The sequence below is a fragment of the Fistularia commersonii genome, chromosome 4, assembly GCF_037954325.1.
Source record: "Fistularia commersonii isolate RoL2024-O1a breed Wild chromosome 4, RoL_Fcom_v1.0, whole genome shotgun sequence".
Classification (NCBI taxonomy): Eukaryota; Metazoa; Chordata; class Actinopteri; order Syngnathiformes; family Fistulariidae; genus Fistularia; species Fistularia commersonii.
Window position 1 is genome coordinate 19,080,772 of NC_141287.1, and position 20,347 is coordinate 19,101,118.

Below are 20,347 nucleotides of genomic sequence, written 5' to 3' on the forward strand. Positions count from 1 at the left end.
ACACACACACACACACACACACACACACACACACACACATATGATGCTGCACATATCTATGACCTGAGCATCCTCTTGCTGGCGTTTCAGTTGCTCCAGCAGCGCCTGACACGTATCCTCCTTCTCCTTCTCCTCTTTCATTGTGGCCTGGCTCTGCTCTTCATAAGCCATTGCCACCACAGCCAGGATCAGATTGATCAGGTAGAAGGAACCCAGGAATATCACCAGCACAAAGAAGATCATGTAGGGTTTTCCTGACACCCGCAGAGTCTGTAAGGAGACGACATTTTTAGGAAATGAGTTGCAAACATGTTTGGCTTTGCAGCAGGTTCATCATCATTCCTCAAATCCCATATTATTTCAACTTGATCATCTGAATAAATTAATTTATTGAAATTTCTCTATAATAATATATAATATGATATAATCTAATCTAATATGATATAATAATAATGATAATAATAATAATAATAATAATTCCCTTATCATCTTTAAGCCAGTGACCCACACAGAAGTAATGATTGTAACCTGGCATTTTGTCTATATATATTTAGCATTTCTCATTTTGTCTATATATATTTAACATTTCTTAGCTTTCTGCTTTTAATGTATTATTTGATTCCAGTTATTTTCAAAATGAAATTTGTCATTAAGTCATCATCTAAGGTAGCGATCCCCAACCTTTGTCATACCAGGGACCAGTTTAATGCATGAATGCATGTTTCTGCAGACTGGTTAGAGGTGCGGGGGTTCAAATAATATAAACATTTAATCTGAATACAATGATTATACTTTACAGAAGGCAATTATAATAAGGGGGGGGGCAAAGGCAGAAATAGTTTTCAAAATAAGAACCGGAAGGTCTAATGAAAAAACTATCATTTGTACCAAGATACCAAGAAAGATTTCTTTGCAAAAAGTAACAGAAAGATCCGCAGAGCAGTACTGGTAGTTATAAAGGGAAAAGAACGATACTATCCCTCAGCATTATGAAACTTGGCTGAAAGCGACAAATGTTTGTAGAGAATTAACAGACAAGGATTCTCCCCGACTTCACATTGCATTAAAAAGGCGATGAGAGCCCATTGTTCTAAAGTTTGCAATACTTAGAGAGATTGCAATGTTTACGCTACAGCCTGTCTCCATTATAAAGCCCTTCATACTGTGTTTGCCTGCGTTGGTACTCATCTTTGTTCCTTCAGGCCAATGTGCACCTGCATGGCATTCAGAGGTTTGTTTAGACAGGATGTTCAAAATAGTTTTTTTTCTTTAACGTAATATTGTAATGTGAGCTTGCACTGACACACACAGAAAGCCCCAGCTGCGTTAGGATCTAATGACAGCAAATACAGCATCATCACTGATCCACAGGGTCAAAAAACTCATTTCAAAGTCAGCAATATCATATCCTGCAACAGCACTAAAACTAAAGACGCATTAAGGGTGTTTAAATAGTATATGTAACATTAACACACACACACACACACATATATATATATATATGTATAGTGAGATTAAATCAAAGTTGCTTTTTTGCCCAAATCCCTTCTTCACTCCTTGTAGCACTACAAGTAAATACTTATTGAGGATTTTAAAATAGTATTTATAAATTATATATATGAATAGACAAAAAATGCTTTTTTGCCTAAATCAACCCCTTATTTAACTCCTTATAGCACAAAAAGTAAAAACTTACTGAGGATGTTAAAATAGTATATATAACATAAAAATACATTTTAAAAAATGTGAACATGTGAATGGACAAAAATAGCTTTTTTGCTTAAATTATCTCCTTATAGTAACATATGGCTAAATTTTTCCCAACATACACACACACACACACACATCCATGTGTGTGTCTCACCTTCTTTAAATTAATCATTTTTCAAGTTTTCCTTACATGCAGAACTGTATGTATATAAAATACACACGTACATGTATTTGTGCGTGTGTGAACTGTACATATATATATATATACATATATATATATACATATATATATATATATATACATATATATATATACATATATATATATATATACACACACACATATATATATATATATATATTCTTGTCTAATTTTTGGGCCCTGAATCCATATTGGATTTCAAAACCTCAAATATAAGTTTATACCAATCACTGGCATGTTGTGTATTATTGCCATTTTTTTCCTCTGGAAAAGGTTAATTGGGATTGATGGCATTTAACAAACAGAAGTCATGCAATAATAAAAAAAAACAAAAAAAACAAAAAAAAACAATAACTTGCAACGAAAGTAGCTATTGGTGCAACTAGCTTGCTGGTTTCACTGCTTACTTGCTGGTAGAGATTTTCCCAGTAATCCTGCGTCATCAGTCTGAACAAAGAAAGGAAAGCCCAGCCGAACGAGTCGAAGCTGGTGTAACCGTAGTCTGGGTTCCTTCCAGCTTTTTGGCATTTGTACCCCTCCGGACATTGGCTGCAAAAAACAAACGGTCTGTGAAGCTCCGAAGAAACCCCAGATGACTGATACGCTCATTGTATTTTGGATGCCTTTTATAGTTGTGGAAAACACTTACCCAGCCTCACTTCCAAACCCACAAAGCAATGGATCCTTTTTGTCTGGGAGATAATAATAATTACCTGCAGGGAAGACATAGGAGATACCACAGTTTCACTGTGATCGGGCATTTGTGTGCAGAACTTCGCATAAACGCGTAGAAAAAGGACACTTCAAAATATACATCAAATATGTATCAATGCAGTGCAGAGCAGGTTTAGCACTGAATATTCTCTCATTAATGGATTCATGGTGAAAAAGTTTTTTTTTTGCAGCATACGCGGAATTATCGGTAATAAAACATCAATGAAAATAATAATGAAATAATATGTGAGACAAGACTTATATTACAAACTGAGAAACAAATATAGTCCACCAGCCAAAACATCAAAACAGTGGTGAAACACCAGTGTCTAATAAATCATGATGTAAACAAAAGCGCATGACTTGAGCGTACATCTTACTTATTTATAATTAAACGCTGATGGACTTATAAAGATAACCTCTTTCACAATATACAGCCACGTCTCACTGTGACTTCTCATACATCTCCCTTACTTGTGTTGAGCTTGTAATCCTCCCAGTTGGCAACAATGGTCTGGTTCTCCAGTAAACACTTTTGCTTTAAATGGCCCATAAACAGCTGCAACCCTATCAGAGCAAAGACGCTCAAGCAGAAGATGGTGAGGATCATCACGTCAGAAAGCTTCTTCACCGACTGGAACAGCGCACCAACGATGGTCTTCAGGCCTGACAAAGAAAGTAGCGCCCAAATATAATGGATCATCAAGTAATGTTATTTAAAATAGAACAAAATACATATATTTTACGCGTGTACTTCGATAGGTGCAACAGTGTTTTGAGCACAAAACCATCATTGGCACGAAGCAAAACATTTGATACGATCACACCAATACAAAATTGTGGCGTATGTAAACAAAGGGCAAAAAATTTGTCAAAATGTTGACAAATAAAAAGAAAGGATGTCGCCATTTTTATCCCACAATGTCTGTAAAAGAAGAGTAGCATGTAAGAGGCTTCCCTCCCAGTAAATGTTTCTTCTGCCTACCTGGAATAACAGAGATGGCTTTGAAAGCTCTCAGCACTCTGAATGTACGAAGGGCTGAAAAATTGCCCAAATTTACAAACTCAGTTACATACCTGCAGAGAAGAAAACATCATGTCATGACTGAATCCGACAATAATTATAAAAAGCATTGGAAACAGTTAAATCGTGCATTTTTTGGGTTGCACTTACGCCATGACTATGACAGAAAAATCCAGCCAGTTCCAGGGATCCATCAGAAATGTGAACTTCCCTATACAGAACCCCCGGGCTAAAATCTTAACCAGGGATTCAAGGGTGTAGATTGCAGTAAATGCATATCTGATGAAGACAAAATACAGACGTTAATATGGGTGGAATCATCATTCAGCGCATGAATGATTCAGAACATGATCGAGAATCTTACTCTAAAGTCTTTGCCCAGTCAGGCGGTTGGTTCATCGTCATAAATGCACAGTTGGTGAGGATAGTGCACATGATCACAATGCTGAACAATGTGCAGTTAGCAGTTAAGGAATACACTTACTTTACAACTCAAACAACATTCTGCAGGTATGAGGGACTACATGACAGACAGGCTAATTTTTCACATCACTACGATTACTGTATCATTTAATAATAACAACAACCACAACAACAGTAATCATTACTATTAATATAATATTATTTTAATTACTATATTATGATGATATAATAATAATAATACTCATAATAATATATTTCTATTCTATATAATATTTTATATATAAGAATAAGAACAACTTTATTTATCCCGAAGGAAATTGTTGTGCCAGAGTTTCAAGTAAAACATAACAATAATAGATAATAGTAGGAAGGAGGGAGAATAAGAAATACAAATAAAAATATAAAGTGTCAAAGTCAAGGCTATAAAGTGTTTTAAGGTCTTAAAAGTACAAAGATTTGAATATTCCCTTCGACTGAAGGAAGAGGAATTAAAAAGTCTGATAGCCTCCATAATCTATAAATTTAATAAATGTTATATTATGTATTGTATAATAATAATAATTATTATTATTAAATATATAATAGTATGATATATTATTAATAATAGTTGTTATTATTATTGTTTTTATTAGAGGTGGGAGCTGTAGTAGTTATAGTAGTGTTTTACTCAGGGGGGATATTCCTTTATTTATTCCAGACATTTCTTGCTTTAAATAAAGAGATTCATTCATACTTACTTATACTTACACGGCAGTACTTCAATTGAGAACCAACTATTATTCAAGGTTTGCGGGTATCAAGGTCCTTTTTCATGGAAAAGGATATGAGTGTACCAAAATCTTTATTGATATTCTTCTAAGAGGGTTGAAGGGGCTCAGGAGGTACAAGGCAGGAGCGGCATTGAAGCGGAAGATGAACTTTCCTCTGTTTAATACTATGAAGGTCTAATGAAAAAAAAAAACAAACAAAAAAAAAAACAGGAAATGTCAATTCATATTTTTTTCTCGCATGGAAAATTCTCCTGATAGTTTTTACAAAATAATCAATAACAACATGTGGTTCTTCCTTGAAATTAAAGAGCACTTTAGTTCAAAGATTTACAGCGCTCACTAATCACATTTTGTGTAGCTGATGCACCCCCACGTCAATTTCCAGGCACGTCCTCATCACATCCCTCGTAGATCCAAATACTCTGGCAAACACATATTGACAGGAAGACCGGACGAGGTTCACTTCAGTGCAACGTCCAACTTGAGGACCATTAAACCTAAGATACGGGACGTCGTGCAAGAACCACTTGTAACCAGAGATTCTATTAGTCTTCAGTTAGTTGGGCGTCCTGAGGATACTGAAGATATTGTAGGTTTCGCTATCAAAAGTGGGAATTTGAATCCATAAAAATAACGTAGGATATCTACATTGCCAGGTGCAATCTCACACAGGTTTTATTTAGTGATTGGTCAGTATGACTCCCCACAATGATGCAGGTTCGACCCGGGATAAAGGTCATTCGTTTAAGATAGGGACGTGACAGCTTCTTCGGCGACGCCTACGTCGGTGACATAACACGGTTAAAAGTAAATCAAACGGTGAGTCATCGATCCGAAACGACCGAGCGAACGTCACGGTCCGAGGCGGTGACGGTAGAGATCCTCGTCAAGCACACCTACTTTCTGATTTCTGTAGTAGGGGTCCAAGTCCTCCACCGGCGTCGACACCAATCCTGCAGGAATGTCCCCGTACATGAGGGGGAGAGGCTTTCCCGCCTCCAGGTCACGCCTGGGCTTGAGTTTATCCTCATCGTTGCGTTTTCTCTTCTCCCCCTTTGGTTTCTTGGCTTTTTCCGCAGCGATCCGTGTCTCGATGGCGAGGAGGGACTCCCTGCTGAAGGGGCGGAAGCTGTCTGGTCCTGGTGGCACAAGCAGCTGTTCCATCTTTTCATCCTGCACCTTCAGAGTGGACATGTAGCCTCCAACATGAGAAAGACCTGAGTTGATGAAAAGTATGGATTTATTGAAATTGAAAAAAAAAAAAAAATGAATATATGCATGTGATATTTTGAGATGAGACGCCTTTTGATGATCCCATGCTTGGGAAATTATTTCGCAGCAGCGGCGAGACATACAAGGACATGAAAAAAAATAAATCAGATAAATAAACTCTGAAGAGTAAAAGGATAATCTAAAAACATCTGATGAATTATAAACTGAAATGAAGGGGACAACAGGAAGTGGGCGTTGTTAAGTTCTCTGGTTAGAGACAGTCATCACAGTAGCAGACCAAGAGAGGAAAAAGATGGCTGTCACACACACACACACACACACACACTCATTTCTGCCAGCTGCGGTAAAATTAGACCTAATTATCTTCTCTGTAGATAAAATTAAGGTTCGACATGACAATGATCAATTCCAGGTGAGACTCCCGCCCATAGCAGGAGGAAAAGATTCATCCTGCTAATAGGCCTGGCTGGCGCGATGTGTTATTATTAAATATGAATGCACTACAGACTGCAGAGTGTTCTCTCTGGGTGCCCTGCCTGCCACTGAGAGCTTTTGCCTGATCTCAATAGAACAGTGAAATAGAATACTTCCACACTTTGGGCTGCAAAGCAGGAAATCAATCCCAAACACACTAGTCAATCAACCGCCTGCAGCGCTGTGTTGTACATGTGTGATGTAATAGTGAAACACCGATGCAGCATGCACAGAGGTTTGTATATTTAAAAAAACAAAAAAAATATCCTTGTCTTTTGTGACACATTCGCTGTCAGAATTCTTTTATCACGCAATACTCGTGTCTTATGGACAAACTGAGAAAGAAAATCGAAAATGCCGTCGAGTTAACCCGGAATAGACAATGACCTGACAGCTAGGAACCCTGAATTTTGCTTTATTTTGGTTTTTATATTAACATTGCCGTTCTTTGGGATTTTCCCATCGCTTCGTATGAATATATTACAATTGTATCTCGTCCCGGAAAGAGTTTCTTCGTCGCTACAAACACGAAATACAACCATGATGAAGGTACTTGGCAAACGCAGCAAAGTATCGGAACAATTCTGTCCCGCATGTCAAATAAGCAACAGCGACCGGAGAAGCCAATTGAAGTTTCGAATGTACGAAACGGGTATGAAGCTACACAGAAAATGTATTGTATTCTGCTACCGAGGAGTCGCAAGAAGAATCCCTAGAATCAGGAGCGCCTCCTATCCTGAGGCAGGAGAACTGTGTGCCTCACTTAGTAGCTCTTCGCAGCCGTTTTATGAACGCTCGGCCACAAGAAACTAGTAACACATGAACAGTTGTTGACAAAAACACTGTACATTGGAAATGTAGTTCTTATAGCAAAAGTGTTTAAACATTTAAACGCAATCTTTTCTTTTCCCATTCTGTTGTCCATTCTAATCCTTGATGTTGCTGTTGTTGTTGTTCTCCCTGCTGTCTATCTATTTGTGGATGACTTTTGCTATTTTCCATCTTTTAATTGTCTCTCTTTTTATATTTATATTCATATTTATTGACACTATAATTGTTATGCTGCTGTGACAAAAGAATTTTATCTTAAGCTACAGTGAGGCTCAACAGTCCCCGGCCTCACCGCACATCTCTTCTCGGTATTTGAACAGTAAATGTAAAATCCAACAATTTTGAATAAAAACCAATCTAAAACTGTTGAAGTTAAATGAAAAATACCTATACCTAAATATAACCATTTGATTTTTATTTTTTATTTTACATTTTTTTCTTTCCAAGATTGGTGAGTGAGGCACAGCCTCTCCTGCCCCCCCGACAGCACCTTACTGATATGGAAGATCGTATCAGGAAAAAAAAAAACTAAAACAGGAATCAATTAGTTGGCTAGGCTTCTAGAAGAATTAGGGAACTGTTTTGTTTTTTTGTTTTTTTTGGTAATACCTCGCTGTACTTTCCTCCTTTGGTTGAAATTCTGGTCATAATAAAAGAAATGAACAGTTCTGTCCACTCACTGAGGAACATGACATCTTAAGACCTTTCAAAGTAGAAGTAAACTTTAAAACTTTAAACTTTCACTTAGAAAGACAATCAGCATTTCATTAATACATACAGACCAGAAAGTGAGTGAATTTATGTCCTTTCTGTCTATGTCATTGAAATACAAGGCACCAGAAATATAAGATATAAATTAATTGAACTGTACTACTCCCACCACTAATTAGAATTATTATTGCATTTATAACAACAATGATAATAATAATAATAAGAATTTAATTTAAAAATAATTATTGTTATTATTATGATTAGAAATAATAATAACAACAATAATATCAACAAAACACTTTTACCTGAGTACAACAAAAACGCTGATTTTTTTTAACATATATTTGAGCTTTATTTGAACTCAGCACAACCTCAAGCAGTGTTTTAAGATAAAATCTATTCTCGATGTCTTCCTGTTCCCTAATTTTCTGAAAATTAGGGTATAAAAGATGGTCAGTTTGTGTAAGACCTATGGTCAGTTTTGTTGTGCATGTTTTTTTTTTTTTTGTTTGTTTTTTTTTCAAACCGATCAATGGTTATTCGGTTTATTTATACTGTTTCCTCTGCAGCATTGACATTTAATTTGATATCTACTCATAAAAACGAACAGCAGTACTCTGCAATAGCGGGTTTGATACATGTGCAGAAGCTCACCGCACCAGTCCTCCCTTAAAACGCTTTATGGGCACATCTATGACTTGGGTTTATGTCCAGTAAACTGAGAAAGCGCTTGACTGGAGTTCATCCGGCAGACTTTTTGGAAAAGAGAAAAAGGGGGTAACCTGTGATTGGGTTTTAGCCCTGTAAGGTCAGCCCGCTGCGACCAGCGTCCGAGGAGGAATGCATCATGCATCATTCATCCGCTCACAACTCATTATGGGCTGCTTGAGATATGACCTGCCACTTTGAAGCTTCAAATAGACCCACTTCACTTTATCAGCAACCTGTCGGCATCGGCAACTTGTGCCGACTGTCCTAAAATGGACTTGTTTTGGTTTTTTGAAAGCTAAATTTCATCGCATTCGTTTGACATACGTTGTTTACGATAAGTCTCCACGGCGTAACTCGGCGGGCGGGCGGGAGTGACTCATGAATAGACGTATGATGCGGTTATCTTTAAGGTCAATGTGGAAAGAGCGGCATGCACAGGTCACGGATCGTAAGTTGCATTAACGGCGCCGGTTGCTTGGCGGCTAACCTCTAACCGCTCGCAGTGTCCGACAAATAAAACTGAAATAAAGGCTGAAAACTGTAAAGTTTGTATTTTGGGATCACCATGAAGACAAGACTGATTAGGAGCCAATTTATTGTGACAACTGACCTGGGCTCTCTCTGTGGATTCATTTTCTTTCGCTAATTTTATCAGTCTCGGTCACCAAACGTAGAAAGTCAAGTGACAGGTTGTAGTTTAAAACTGCTTACGTGCCCTCCGAAAAGAAAAAAAAAAAAGAAGAAATCAATGGAAACTGTGACGTTTGTGCGTCCGGTCCGTGTCAGCAAAGGTCAAATACACCGTTGACACTGACAAACTTTTAAAAGCCACTACTCAGATACGCAGATGCAATGAAACGAATATTGTTTTTGAACCGTGCACGGAAGAGAAATACATCCATCATTAAAATACTTCAAATCTGCCCACCAGATTAATGATTTGACAAGAAAAATTAGATGTCATCCCAATATTGGCATTAGTTCAACACAGATACAAATATATCCTCTATTGTAAGTCACTTTGGATAAAAGCGTCTGCCAAATGCAATGTAATGTAATATCAATTTTATCAACAAAAAAAAAGCAAAAAACTTTTGCTGGTTTTGCACTCATGATTGCATCCTCCTTGTCTTTTAAATCTATTTGAAATCATCATTTAAGGTGTTGACCTGCAAAAAGCCATGATGTCCTGTGCTGTTTCAATAAGCCTTCCTACTATTGTGATGTACACAGGGCCCTGACAAATGATCCGGACAGCCTCGGAACAACAAAAGTCAGATTTTAAGAATAATCTGGGACCGGGCCGGTCCCGATTTATCCGTCCGTCCGACACCGCGGAAGAAAACATACCTACGGATTCACAGTTCAGTGTCTCCAGGCTCTTATGGGACCAAAACACTTGGAGCACTTAAGTGCTCATAACTAATGCCTGCTGCTTCTGCTGCCTCTTACAGGCTGGAGGATTAGATCTTCCCCCAATCAGGGCGTTGGCGAAGGAACTGATGATGAGGAGCTGCCAACATATTTCTTTCCAGTGAATGATTTATGTTTTTTTTTGTTTTTAGATGGTAGCCTTCAAGCTTCGGTCCGGCGAAGAAGCAAACAGAGGAGTCTCTAATTGACAGCAATCTAATAATGATGTTGACGGTCATGCAAACAGGAAGTGTGGGCTCGTAATCGCTGCAATGCCCATTAACTGCAGGACGGCTCACGGATGGAAGTTCCATCCTTAAGATCCAGAGATCAATCTCCTTTTTAGCCACACACACACACACACAGACACACACACACACGTTCAACCCCCTCCTCCCTCTCTGATCATCAGAATGGGCATTTAGAAGAAAATAAACAACTCCTTTTCAACAAATCCTTTCAATATGAAGCTTTAAAATTTTTGATCAAGGCAGATAGAAAAATAGATGTTAACTTTTTTTTTTTTGCTTTTACAATTTTAAGTGTGTTTGAGCACACACATACAACACAATAACTTTGATAAAAAAATTAAAAAAAAAAATGACTCACCATTAGTTTTCCATCTCGGACAGGTGAGTGACACTCGAGAAAAACGTCGTGAAAAGCCCTTCTTTTTCAGTCACCATAAATTGCCATTTAGAGGAATCTCTGCGTCCAGCGGCGTTTGGCGCTCCTAGACGCGCACGGCCGGTAACGTCCACAATTTGAAAGAGAGGGGTGAAAAAAAAAACGTGTGTGTGTGTGTGTGTGTGAGGCAGAGAGAGTTTCATCCGCCCTCTGTGCGGCAGAGAGGTCTACTAGGAGCTTCCGGATGTGCTCCTGGGTACCAGAAGAGGACAGACATCCCATGATGTCTGCCCGATATGACTGTGGTGAACGGCGATGCGTAATTGTCGGGAATGCAGACGCTCGAAATCGGAAATTAAAACCAAAAACCACAACTTTGAATCAGACTTTTGTGGAAGTGCATGTGGGGTCAGAGGGGTTAGTGGGATGACATAATAACCCCACCCCTCCCCGAACCTTTACTAACATACCCGGCCAGGAAAAAAAAAACATTTGATGAATAAAAGTGTCGCACGGAAGGCCCGCGTAACGCTGTTTTTAATACTTTATTCTAAATCAACTGAGAAACAAGCGATGACACTGGAAAAGTTGAGTTTGTCGCCATCTGGTGGCCAATAGAAGTACTGCAGCTTGAACCACCATCGTGTGAGAAACGGCCGGCGTATCAAAATAATCAAAAAAAAAAAAAAAAAAAAAGATAAAAAAATAGTTCTGAGGGGAAAATCAAAAGATAAGTCTTTCACTTTTGTCGGGAGTTGTTTAAAGTGAAAAACAAAAACAAAACGCTGCGGTTATCGCAAATGGACTGAAGGGTTCCAAGCAGCTGCTTGAAGCTTCCTGTCTGTATGAAATATCATAAATCAGACCTCCTTTGCCAAAAATAGATGTTTTAAAAGGGAGATGATCCAGAGGCAAAAATATAAACTATGGTTTTATTTTGTGGTCGATGCAATCTAATAGTGATTCAAAGGAAAGTCATCTTATTCAGAAATACATACAAATATACAGGAGAGAGAGAGATTCTATAAATGTATTTAAGAAAATTATCATATTTCCTGAAATTTATCATTTGAACAAAATCACCAGTTCAGTGAGTGGTGTCATACTTACTTCTAGAAATCTTTATCTTCATTTTACGGGGGAAACATAAAATGTAGCAACCGGAATGACGTGTCATATCTCTGAGAGGCTGAGATAGGTCTTGTCATTTGAAGGACGCGCTAACAAAAGATTCGCTGAGCGTGAAGATGTCCGTTTCATTGATTTAATCCCCAAAAAAAAGGAACTAACTCAAGATGATGTGCTGAATACGATGTCGAAGTAAATAACAGCGATCAGAACTTGCCAGACAGCAGATGACACAGGTGTATATTATCAAAATGAGTCACAGCTACCAATCAATTAGTGCATATAGAAAGTAACTAAAAGATATACAGAGAAAGCGGTTAGCAAAGAAGAAATGGGACACTGAGAGGACTGAAGAGAACAGACACTAGTACAGGGTGATATAACGTAAGGTAAAGATAGAGGTAGCAAAGGCAAAACAAAGGGCGTACGATGACTTGTATGCTCAGCTTGAAAGTGAGGAGGGAGAGAATGATCTATACAGGTTGGGGAAGCAGAGAGCTAGAGATGGAAAGGATGTACAGCAGGTCCGGGTGATTGAGGACAGAGAGGGAAATGTATTGACAGATGCTAGAAGAGTGGTGGAAAGAGTACTTTGAAGAGCTGATGAATGGGGAAAATGAAAGCGAGGAGGGTAGAAGAGGTGACAATTGTAGACCACAAAGTACCAGAGATTAATAAACGTTTCAGGGTATCACACCTGATCCCAATTTGTAATCGATGCCAGCTGCAGCAGATGCCACTAATCAAGATCCCTATAAAGGGCAGCGGCAAGCTCTGCCTGGCGCCGGGGGATTGTGGCTCTCACAGAACACGGCGGATCCCTGCCAAGACTGGACCCACCCACCTGGCCGGTGTAACCTCTGTCCCTGCCTGCCACCCGTCCTGGTGAGACCCAGCCCTGTGCAACTCTGTCTCTGGGCCAGGGGCTTACCAGCAACACCCTACCTGCCGTTCCACAAAATAAAGCGCTTTCAACCCAGATTCTGCTCTGAGGTGTGGTTCCCTGCCCGAGTCCGCCCTTGCGACCCGTGACAAAACGTGAGGTGAGGAAGGCATTGAAGAGGATGAAGAGTAGAAAGGCAGTTGGTCCTGATGATATACCTGTGGAGGTGTGGAAGTGTCTAGAAGAGTCAGTGGTAGGGTTTCTGACTCGATTATTCAACAGGATCTTTGAGAGTGAGAAGATGCCTGAAGAATGGAGAAAAAGTGTGATGGTGCCCATTATGAAGAATAAGGGAGATATGCTGAATTGCGGCAACTATAGAGGGATAAAGATGATGAACCATACAATGAAGATATGGGAAAGAGAAGTGGAAACTAGACCGAGAGCAGAAGTCAGCATTTCTGAACAGCAGTATGGCTTCATGCCTCGAAAGAGTACTATAGATGCAGTATTTGCGTTGAGAATGCTAATAGAAAAGTACAGAAAAGGCCAGAGGGAGCTGCATTGTGTTTTTGTAGACCTAGAAAAAGCATATGACAGGGTGCCAAGAGAGGAGCTCTGGTATTGTATGAGGAAGTCTGGAGTGGCAGAGAAGTATTTTGGACTGGTGCAGGACATGTATGCTAGCTGTGAGACAGTGGCGAGGTGTGCTGTAGGGGTAACGAGAAGTTCAAGGTGGAGGTGGGACTCCATCAGGGATCAGCTCTGAGCCCCTTCTTGTTCGCAGTGGTGATGGATAGGCTGACAAATGAGGTTAGACAGGAATCTCCATGGACCATGATGTTTGCAGATGACATTGTGATCTGTAGTGAGAGCAGAGAACAGGTAGAGGAAAATCTAGAGAGGTGGAGGTATGCTCTGGAAAGGAGAGGAATGAAAGTTAGTCGCAGCAAGACAGAATATAGTGTGTGAATGGGTGGAACGGTGAGGCTACAGGGAGTGGAGATCAAGAAGCTGGAGGATTTCAGGTACTTGGGTTTAACAGTCCAGAGCAATGCAGAGTGTGGAAAAGAGGTGAAGAGACGGGTCCAAGCAGGTTGGAATGTGTGGAGAAAAGTGTCAGGGGTACTATGTGATAGAAGACTATCAGCCAGAATGAAAGGAAAGGTGGACAAGACAGTGGTGAGACCAGCGATGATGTATGAACTAGAAACTGTTACAATGATGAAAAGACAGCAGGCAGAACTAGAAGTTGCAGATATGAAGATGTTGAGGTTCTCTTTGGGAGTGACCAGGATGGAGAGGATCAGGAACGAGTCTATCAGAGTGACAGCACATGTTACTTGTTTTGGAGAGAAGATCAGAGAAGCCAGACTGAGATGGTTGGGTCATATACAGAGGAGGGATAGTTAACATATTGGTAGACGGATGCTGGAATTGGAGCTGCCAGGCAGGAGGTCTCGAGGAAGACCAAAGAGAAGATTTATGGACGTAGTGAGAGAGGAAGAAACAGAGAATAGGGTTTGATGAAGAAAGTTGATTTGCTGTGGCGACCCCTGAAGGGAAAACAGAAAGAAGAAGAAGAAGAAAGTGACAAAGAAAATAACAAAAATACAATAATCCGTACCAGCTCATTATTATCGATATCCATATGTTGGTTTGTGGCTCTTACATAAAATAAAATAAAATAGTGTTCATTTCCTTGACAGTACCTGTAGTCTAAAAATAAATACCTGTTTGCCAGAAATGAATTCACCATTAAAGCTTTCAATCTTCATCACGGGAAAGACTTCCCCCTTTCCATATTGTGGCCCGGAGTGAATAATTCCAATTTCTTCCGCTTTCTGAGCCTGAATAAATGGCTCCTTTTGTTTTGGGGGTTTTAAAATCCAACCCCTTTTATTTATCCTGTAAATCCAAATTTCCCGGCCCGTGTCGGCACATATTTCCGATGGCAGAGACCAGATCTGGAAAGGAACGGCCATCCGTGCAGGATTCTCCGACTTGACATTTTTACCAAATGTGTCGTCGCTGATCCGTTTCGCGTTTCAGTGCACAAGAGTTGCGCTCACAAAACGACCAGGCGAGGGCGCTGTTGTGATTTTTTTTTTTTTTTTTTTTGTTTCTCACAGACCTCTTGTGTTTTAAAAAACCCAGATCTTGTAGTGCGTGTGTGTGACACTGAAGAGACGGGGTCAAGAAATCCAAATCCTCCAAATCCTGGACGAGTAGGTTTTGGACATGGCTCAGCAGGTAGGTCTCCACGGGTCTCATGTCGAGGGATTTGAGGTTTGTTCTCCTTGTATCGTTCTTTTGTTTTCCTGTCTTTCAGGTCATCACTGAACCAGGAACCTCCTTAATTCCTACAATAAAAGTCGAAGGAGAACCGAGGAATTCATTGATATCCGCATCTTTTAATTTCATCAACTCCATCATAGGATCCGGAATCATCGGTGAGGTTAAATATACAAAAAAAAAAAAAAAAAAATCCCCCGAGCTCGGTAATGTATGCGCTTTTTTTTTTTACAAACGTGCTTGACTTCACGGTTTGTTAAACTAAAGATCATTTTCTACGACTGCGTGGGTTTTCTCGCCGCCGTTACAACCGTGTCGGATATTCGTCCGCGGCTGCTATTTTGATTTAAAAGCGGAGGCATTCACGAGATTCGAGACCCTGCAGTGGTAAACCCCTCATCATATGACCGGCCTGTTGATCCCCATCCTTCCCTTTAACTCTTTCATCCACAAAAAACAACTGGAGGCACCGCTCTGCCGGGCCCAGAATGAATTTGCATCCATGTAGGACGCCAGTGTTTCTTCAGTGACTGAACGGTTCAAAAAGATTTCATCCCCTCGTCCGTGTCAACTCTGGCAGAGGGATGAGAAGGCGAGCTTGTTTTTGTTAGATTTTAGACATTTCCGTCCGTCATAGGTCTAAGCCGCCTGTCGCATTTTATCTCATCTGCACATTGAGAGGAAAATTAAACCAAGAGATGCGTCGTTGTTCTTTTCACTTCCGCTCAAAAAACATTAACCTACCTTGTGAGAGATATTGGTGGGTATCTGTCATTATGATGAAAGAATCCGGATTATTTCGCTGTTTTTAGTCATTTTAAATTCACTAATGTTTTAAAGTTTGAATGTCTTGCCCTGCTTTTGCGCAACTTTTGCAACCACGATCTCCCTGATCTCACTTTTTATTTTTCACTTATTTAATCCCTGTTACATGTTGTCTGTCTGGCACCGTTAACCAAAACAAATGCCTTGCAGTTTCAAAATTACTTAGCAAATAAAGCAATTCTGATTCTGATGTGAGTTAGTGGAGGACAATCATTCCTGGATTCTTTATTTTCCCTTAATTCAGGTGCAATCTGAGATTTGTAATTAATTTATTGGACCATTTTGCATAGCTGCAATATTGATTTCAGGAAGCTACTTATATACATATATATATATATATATATTGTATATAATTATATGTATATATACAGGACTGTCTCAGAAAATTAGAATATTGTGATAAAATTCTTTATCTTCTTTAATGCAATTAAAAAAAAACAGAAATTACTTTTTCATGATATTCTAATATTTCGAGATAGGATTTTTGAGTTTACTTAAGATGTAAGCCATAATCAGCAATATCAAAATGATAAAAGGCTTGCAATAATTCTGTTGATTTGTAATGAATCCAGGATGTATGACATTTTTGTTTTTGTAATTCCATTACAGAAGATAAAGAACTTTATCACAAATATTCTAATTTTCTGAGATATTCCTACATATATATATATATATATATATATATATATATGTGTGTGTGTGTGTGTTTGGGTTTTTTTCTAACAGGTTTACCATATGCATTGAACCAAGCCGGACTCCCCCTTGGAATTCTTCTGCTAATAGTGGTTGCATTCATCACGGGTGCGTGCATAGCAAGTATCCCAGAGCTCAAGGGTGTGTGTGTCGATCAGATGGTGACATTGCGCTTCTCCGTCCCGGCAGATTACACGATCGTCCTGTTAATCAAAGGAGGCAACCTGTCAGATACAAACAGTTACCAGTCGCTGGTTCGAAGCACATTTGGTTATCCTGGATTTCTGTTGGTTTCTGGACTGCAGTTCCTTTACCCTTTCATTGGTATGTTGTCTGTTTTTTTTTTTTTTTTTTAATTAATATCTACATGTAACAATGCATCTTAACAGAGACACTGACTGCATTGTCCGTCTTGTGTGATTTTTCCCCCCCAGCTATGATTAGCTACAACATCACGACTGGCGACACCCTGACTAAAGTATTTCAGAGGATCCCTGGAGGTATGCCACCCCCATGCTGCTCACAAAGACCGCATAAAGATATTTCCAATCACATTTAATTCGTACGTTAGATCCTGTTTTGAGCTTCTGAGTGACATGTTGAGGTTTTCAGAGTTTAAATCAACTAAATGAATTGAATTAGGTTTTTTTTTTTTTTTTTTTTTAGTTTTCATTTAATAATGAGCAAAAAAAAAATGTCACTCATCCAAATGGGCATGAGGACATTTCTTAAAATAAAATTAAACAAAAAAATAAATAAATAAATAAATAAAAACACACACACACACACACACATATATATATATATATATATATATATATATTTTTTTTTTTTCCTTTGCATCTTTCAGTCAGTATCTGTTTCGATCCCAAAAATGATTCATCTCAATATTTAGGATGCAGAACTGGAATATGGAGAACTTAAACATAGAACAGGATGAAAAGATTAGAAATAAAAAGGGAAATATATTTATTTATAAAAAAGATATTTTTATATTTTATGTATTTCTATATCTCAAAACAAGTGGAAAACAAAATAGATTTTCAACAAAAGGTTTTATAAGGGTTGATTGATGCCTGATTTCTCTAAATATGTGAGTTTTATTTTATACCAGACTAAAATAAACTTATCCATATTTTGGAAAAAAGAACATTAAAAAAAATCTTTTGAAAAGATTTTTCCTTACATACATTTCCTGAGCAACAAATAAACTGCAAATGTGAAATGATAGCCAAAATGTATTGCATTTTTTTTAAATATAGTTTTCTCTTTATCCCACAGTTGGCCCGGGACACATACTTGCAGAGCGTCACTTTGTGATCATATCATCCACCCTTTTGTTAACGCTGCCTCTCTCGCTCTATCGAAGCATTGAGAAACTTGGGAAGGTAAAACAGTCGTTTCGTCTTTTCTTTGTCATCCGTCGGAGTCCCAGCTCTCCACATGTGTCGCCAGGTGTCCCTGCTGTCGATGGTGCTGACGCTGTCCATCCTCGCCATTGTGCTCATACGAGCCGTCAACTTCGGACCCCAAATGTATGAATCCGCGTTCTTCCATCCGTCCGCCTGTCGATCACTGTATCATTCATTTTCCTAAACCGAGTGTCGCTTCATGACTTGTAGACCCCCGACGGAAAACGCGTGGGCATTTGCGAAGAAGAACGCGATCCAGGCCATCGGCGTCATGTCTTTCGGTGAGTGTCGTCGCACCTGAAACGGAAATAACGATTCAGATAAACCCGGAGCACATGTTTCTGTTGACGTCCGATAAAGTCTGATAAAATAGCGTACTATGACATCACAATAACAAGCAAAACAGAAATGCAATATGATTGCATTTTAAAAAAATGCAATACCACTCAGTTCTACTACCTCAGTGGTGGAACAAACTTCCAGAAGCAACAAATCTCTCTCAACCTTCAAGAAACAGGTAAAAACTGTTCTCTTTCAGGACTTTTTACTGCGCTGATGCCCCAGATCAGGTTAGGCAGCAAGTTAGGCTGTGCAGTGTGTGTGTGTGTGTGTGTGTGTGCACGTTTGAGTATGTCTTTGTCAAAAAAAAAAACAAACCTCACTAACCCAAGCTTACTGTTCTGTATATTTCCTGTGCATCATGTATTTGCAAGTGTATTTGCAGTCCTTATGTCCTCTATTGTAAGTCGCTTTGGATAAAAGCATCTGTCAAATGCAATGTAATGTAATGATTTTGGGGTGAAGAATAACAGGAGATTGACACCCCGTGGAAAAAAAAAGATATTTACTTTTTTTTTTTTTTTTTTTTTGAAGGCAACTGAAGGAAATCGAGACTTTTGACGCATTGCGCCCGTTCATGACGTCTAATGTTAGGTTTTTGTTTCCCGGTGCAGTGCGAGTAGATGGTCGCTGGCCTATTTAAGGCCATGTTTGTAGGAAGGGGGTGGTAATCACGTCCCCGGAGGACATCCAAATGCAGTTACGTTAATCTCATCACAGGGTTCGACAAAGGGATAGCGGCCCTGTCCGCTGTGCATGTCATCTAAATAATGCGGCGTTATTAGTAAACAAAGCAAAGGAGAAAGCAACGTGTGCGGCAGACCCGGGCATTTTAGACCCGCGGGCCACATCCGGTATTTCAATCAAGCATTTTCAATCAATAGAATTTAGATACGTATTTTTTCCTTTTTAATTTTTTTCCAAAATAACGTTGTTCGGTACATTTATATCGTTATTAATGAATTTAAAATTGAAATAAAATACCAAAAAAAAATTGAAGTATTTAAATTTCAATTTTCCTTTCAGTCACCTAGTTTGCCCACGCGTTAAAAAATGTGTCCCGTCAGCCAAAATAATTGCCCGGCCCTGATGTACCGTCTTTCCTGGTCGCTCTAACTGTGCCTGTGCGTGCTTCCTCAGCCTTCATATGTCACCACAACAGCTTTCTGATCTACGGTTCCCTGGAGCAGCCCACGCTTTCCAACTGGTCTCGAGTCACCCACGCCTCTGTGGGCTCGGCGCTGATAATAAGCGCGGTGTTTGCCGTCGCCGGCTATATCACCTTCACCGGCTACACGCAAGGTACAAGTACGTGCACCGACGTCCTCGAGCACCACGGATGTATGTTCACCGTCTTCTATTTCGACCTCGGCAGGAGATATTTTCGAGAACTACTGCAGAGAGGATAACCTCGCGACGTTCGGTCGCTTCTGTTTTGGCTTCAGCATAATCACCACTTTTCCGCTGGAGTGTTTCGTGACGCGAGAAGTAAGTAACGCTTTCCCGCGCAGGTGTTCGCGTGTGCAATGTTTACATTGCTGAGGGTTTTTTTTTCACAGGTTTTCAAGACAGGTGCCAGAGTGAAAAGCAGAATGTTGCGCAATAATCGCCCCCATGGTGTTGCTCAGCGGATAAAAAGACACTTTTTTCCCGTCGAGGGACGTGTTTGACGAACGTTTCCGCGTCGTCTCTTTTTTTTTCCCCCCAGGTCGTATCCAACGTCTTTGGCGGCAGAGCGTTCTCCAACTTTGAGCACGTGGTCATCACCTTGCTCATAGTTGCGACCTGTACGGGGATTTCCTTGGCCTACGACTGCCTGGGCGTCGTTCTGGTGGTGAACGTAAGTCAAATCTACTCGTGCGCGTCCGAAGACGTCAGCGCCGACAGCCCTTCCCGTTAGGTATCGGCTTAATGTGGCTCTATTTAACC

General features: G+C 39.6%; 2 protein-coding genes across 2 annotated transcripts in view; one reads left to right on the top strand and one right to left on the bottom strand.

Moving 5' to 3' along the window:
• Positions 1-10,962, bottom strand: part of scn1laa (sodium channel, voltage-gated, type I-like, alpha) — a 29,462-nt gene extending 18,500 nt beyond the window's left edge. The window contains exons 1-10 of the mRNA XM_086145812.1: positions 10,826-10,962; positions 5,744-6,060; positions 4,899-5,017; positions 4,015-4,104; positions 3,801-3,929; positions 3,612-3,703; positions 3,101-3,292; positions 2,562-2,625; positions 2,320-2,461; positions 64-270 (exon numbers count right to left, since the gene is read on the bottom strand). Of these exons, the coding sequence (XP_086001938.1) occupies positions 64-270; positions 2,320-2,461; positions 2,562-2,625; positions 3,101-3,292; positions 3,612-3,703; positions 3,801-3,929; positions 4,015-4,104; positions 4,899-5,017; positions 5,744-6,037 (1,329 nt within the window). The 5' untranslated portion in view covers positions 6,038-6,060; positions 10,826-10,962. The remainder of the gene's footprint in view (positions 1-63; positions 271-2,319; positions 2,462-2,561; positions 2,626-3,100; positions 3,293-3,611; positions 3,704-3,800; positions 3,930-4,014; positions 4,105-4,898; positions 5,018-5,743; positions 6,061-10,825) is intronic.
• Positions 10,963-15,095: 4,133 nt separating this feature from the next.
• On the top strand, positions 15,096-20,111 carry slc38a11 (solute carrier family 38 member 11). Its single transcript, XM_086144575.1, has 10 exons — positions 15,096-15,107; positions 15,187-15,307; positions 16,857-16,991; positions 17,102-17,167; positions 17,949-18,055; positions 18,123-18,202; positions 18,290-18,360; positions 19,559-19,720; positions 19,794-19,906; positions 19,978-20,111. The coding sequence occupies exons 1-10, from the start codon at positions 15,096-15,098 to the stop codon at positions 20,086-20,088; spliced, it is 978 nt and encodes a 325-aa protein (XP_086000701.1). The 3' UTR covers positions 20,089-20,111.
• The last annotated feature ends 236 nt before the right edge of the window (positions 20,112-20,347 follow it).

Bases quoted from the DNA above. Each gene is read 5' to 3' on its own strand.
- slc38a11 (XM_086144575.1), top strand. The intron at 15,308-16,856 runs GTGAGGTTAAAT...CCGTCCCGGCAG, and splicing joins CATAGGATCCGGAATCATCG to ATTACACGATCGTCCTGTTA. The intron at 19,907-19,977 runs GTAAGTAACGCT...TTTTTTTCACAG, and splicing joins AGTGTTTCGTGACGCGAGAA to GTTTTCAAGACAGGTGCCAG.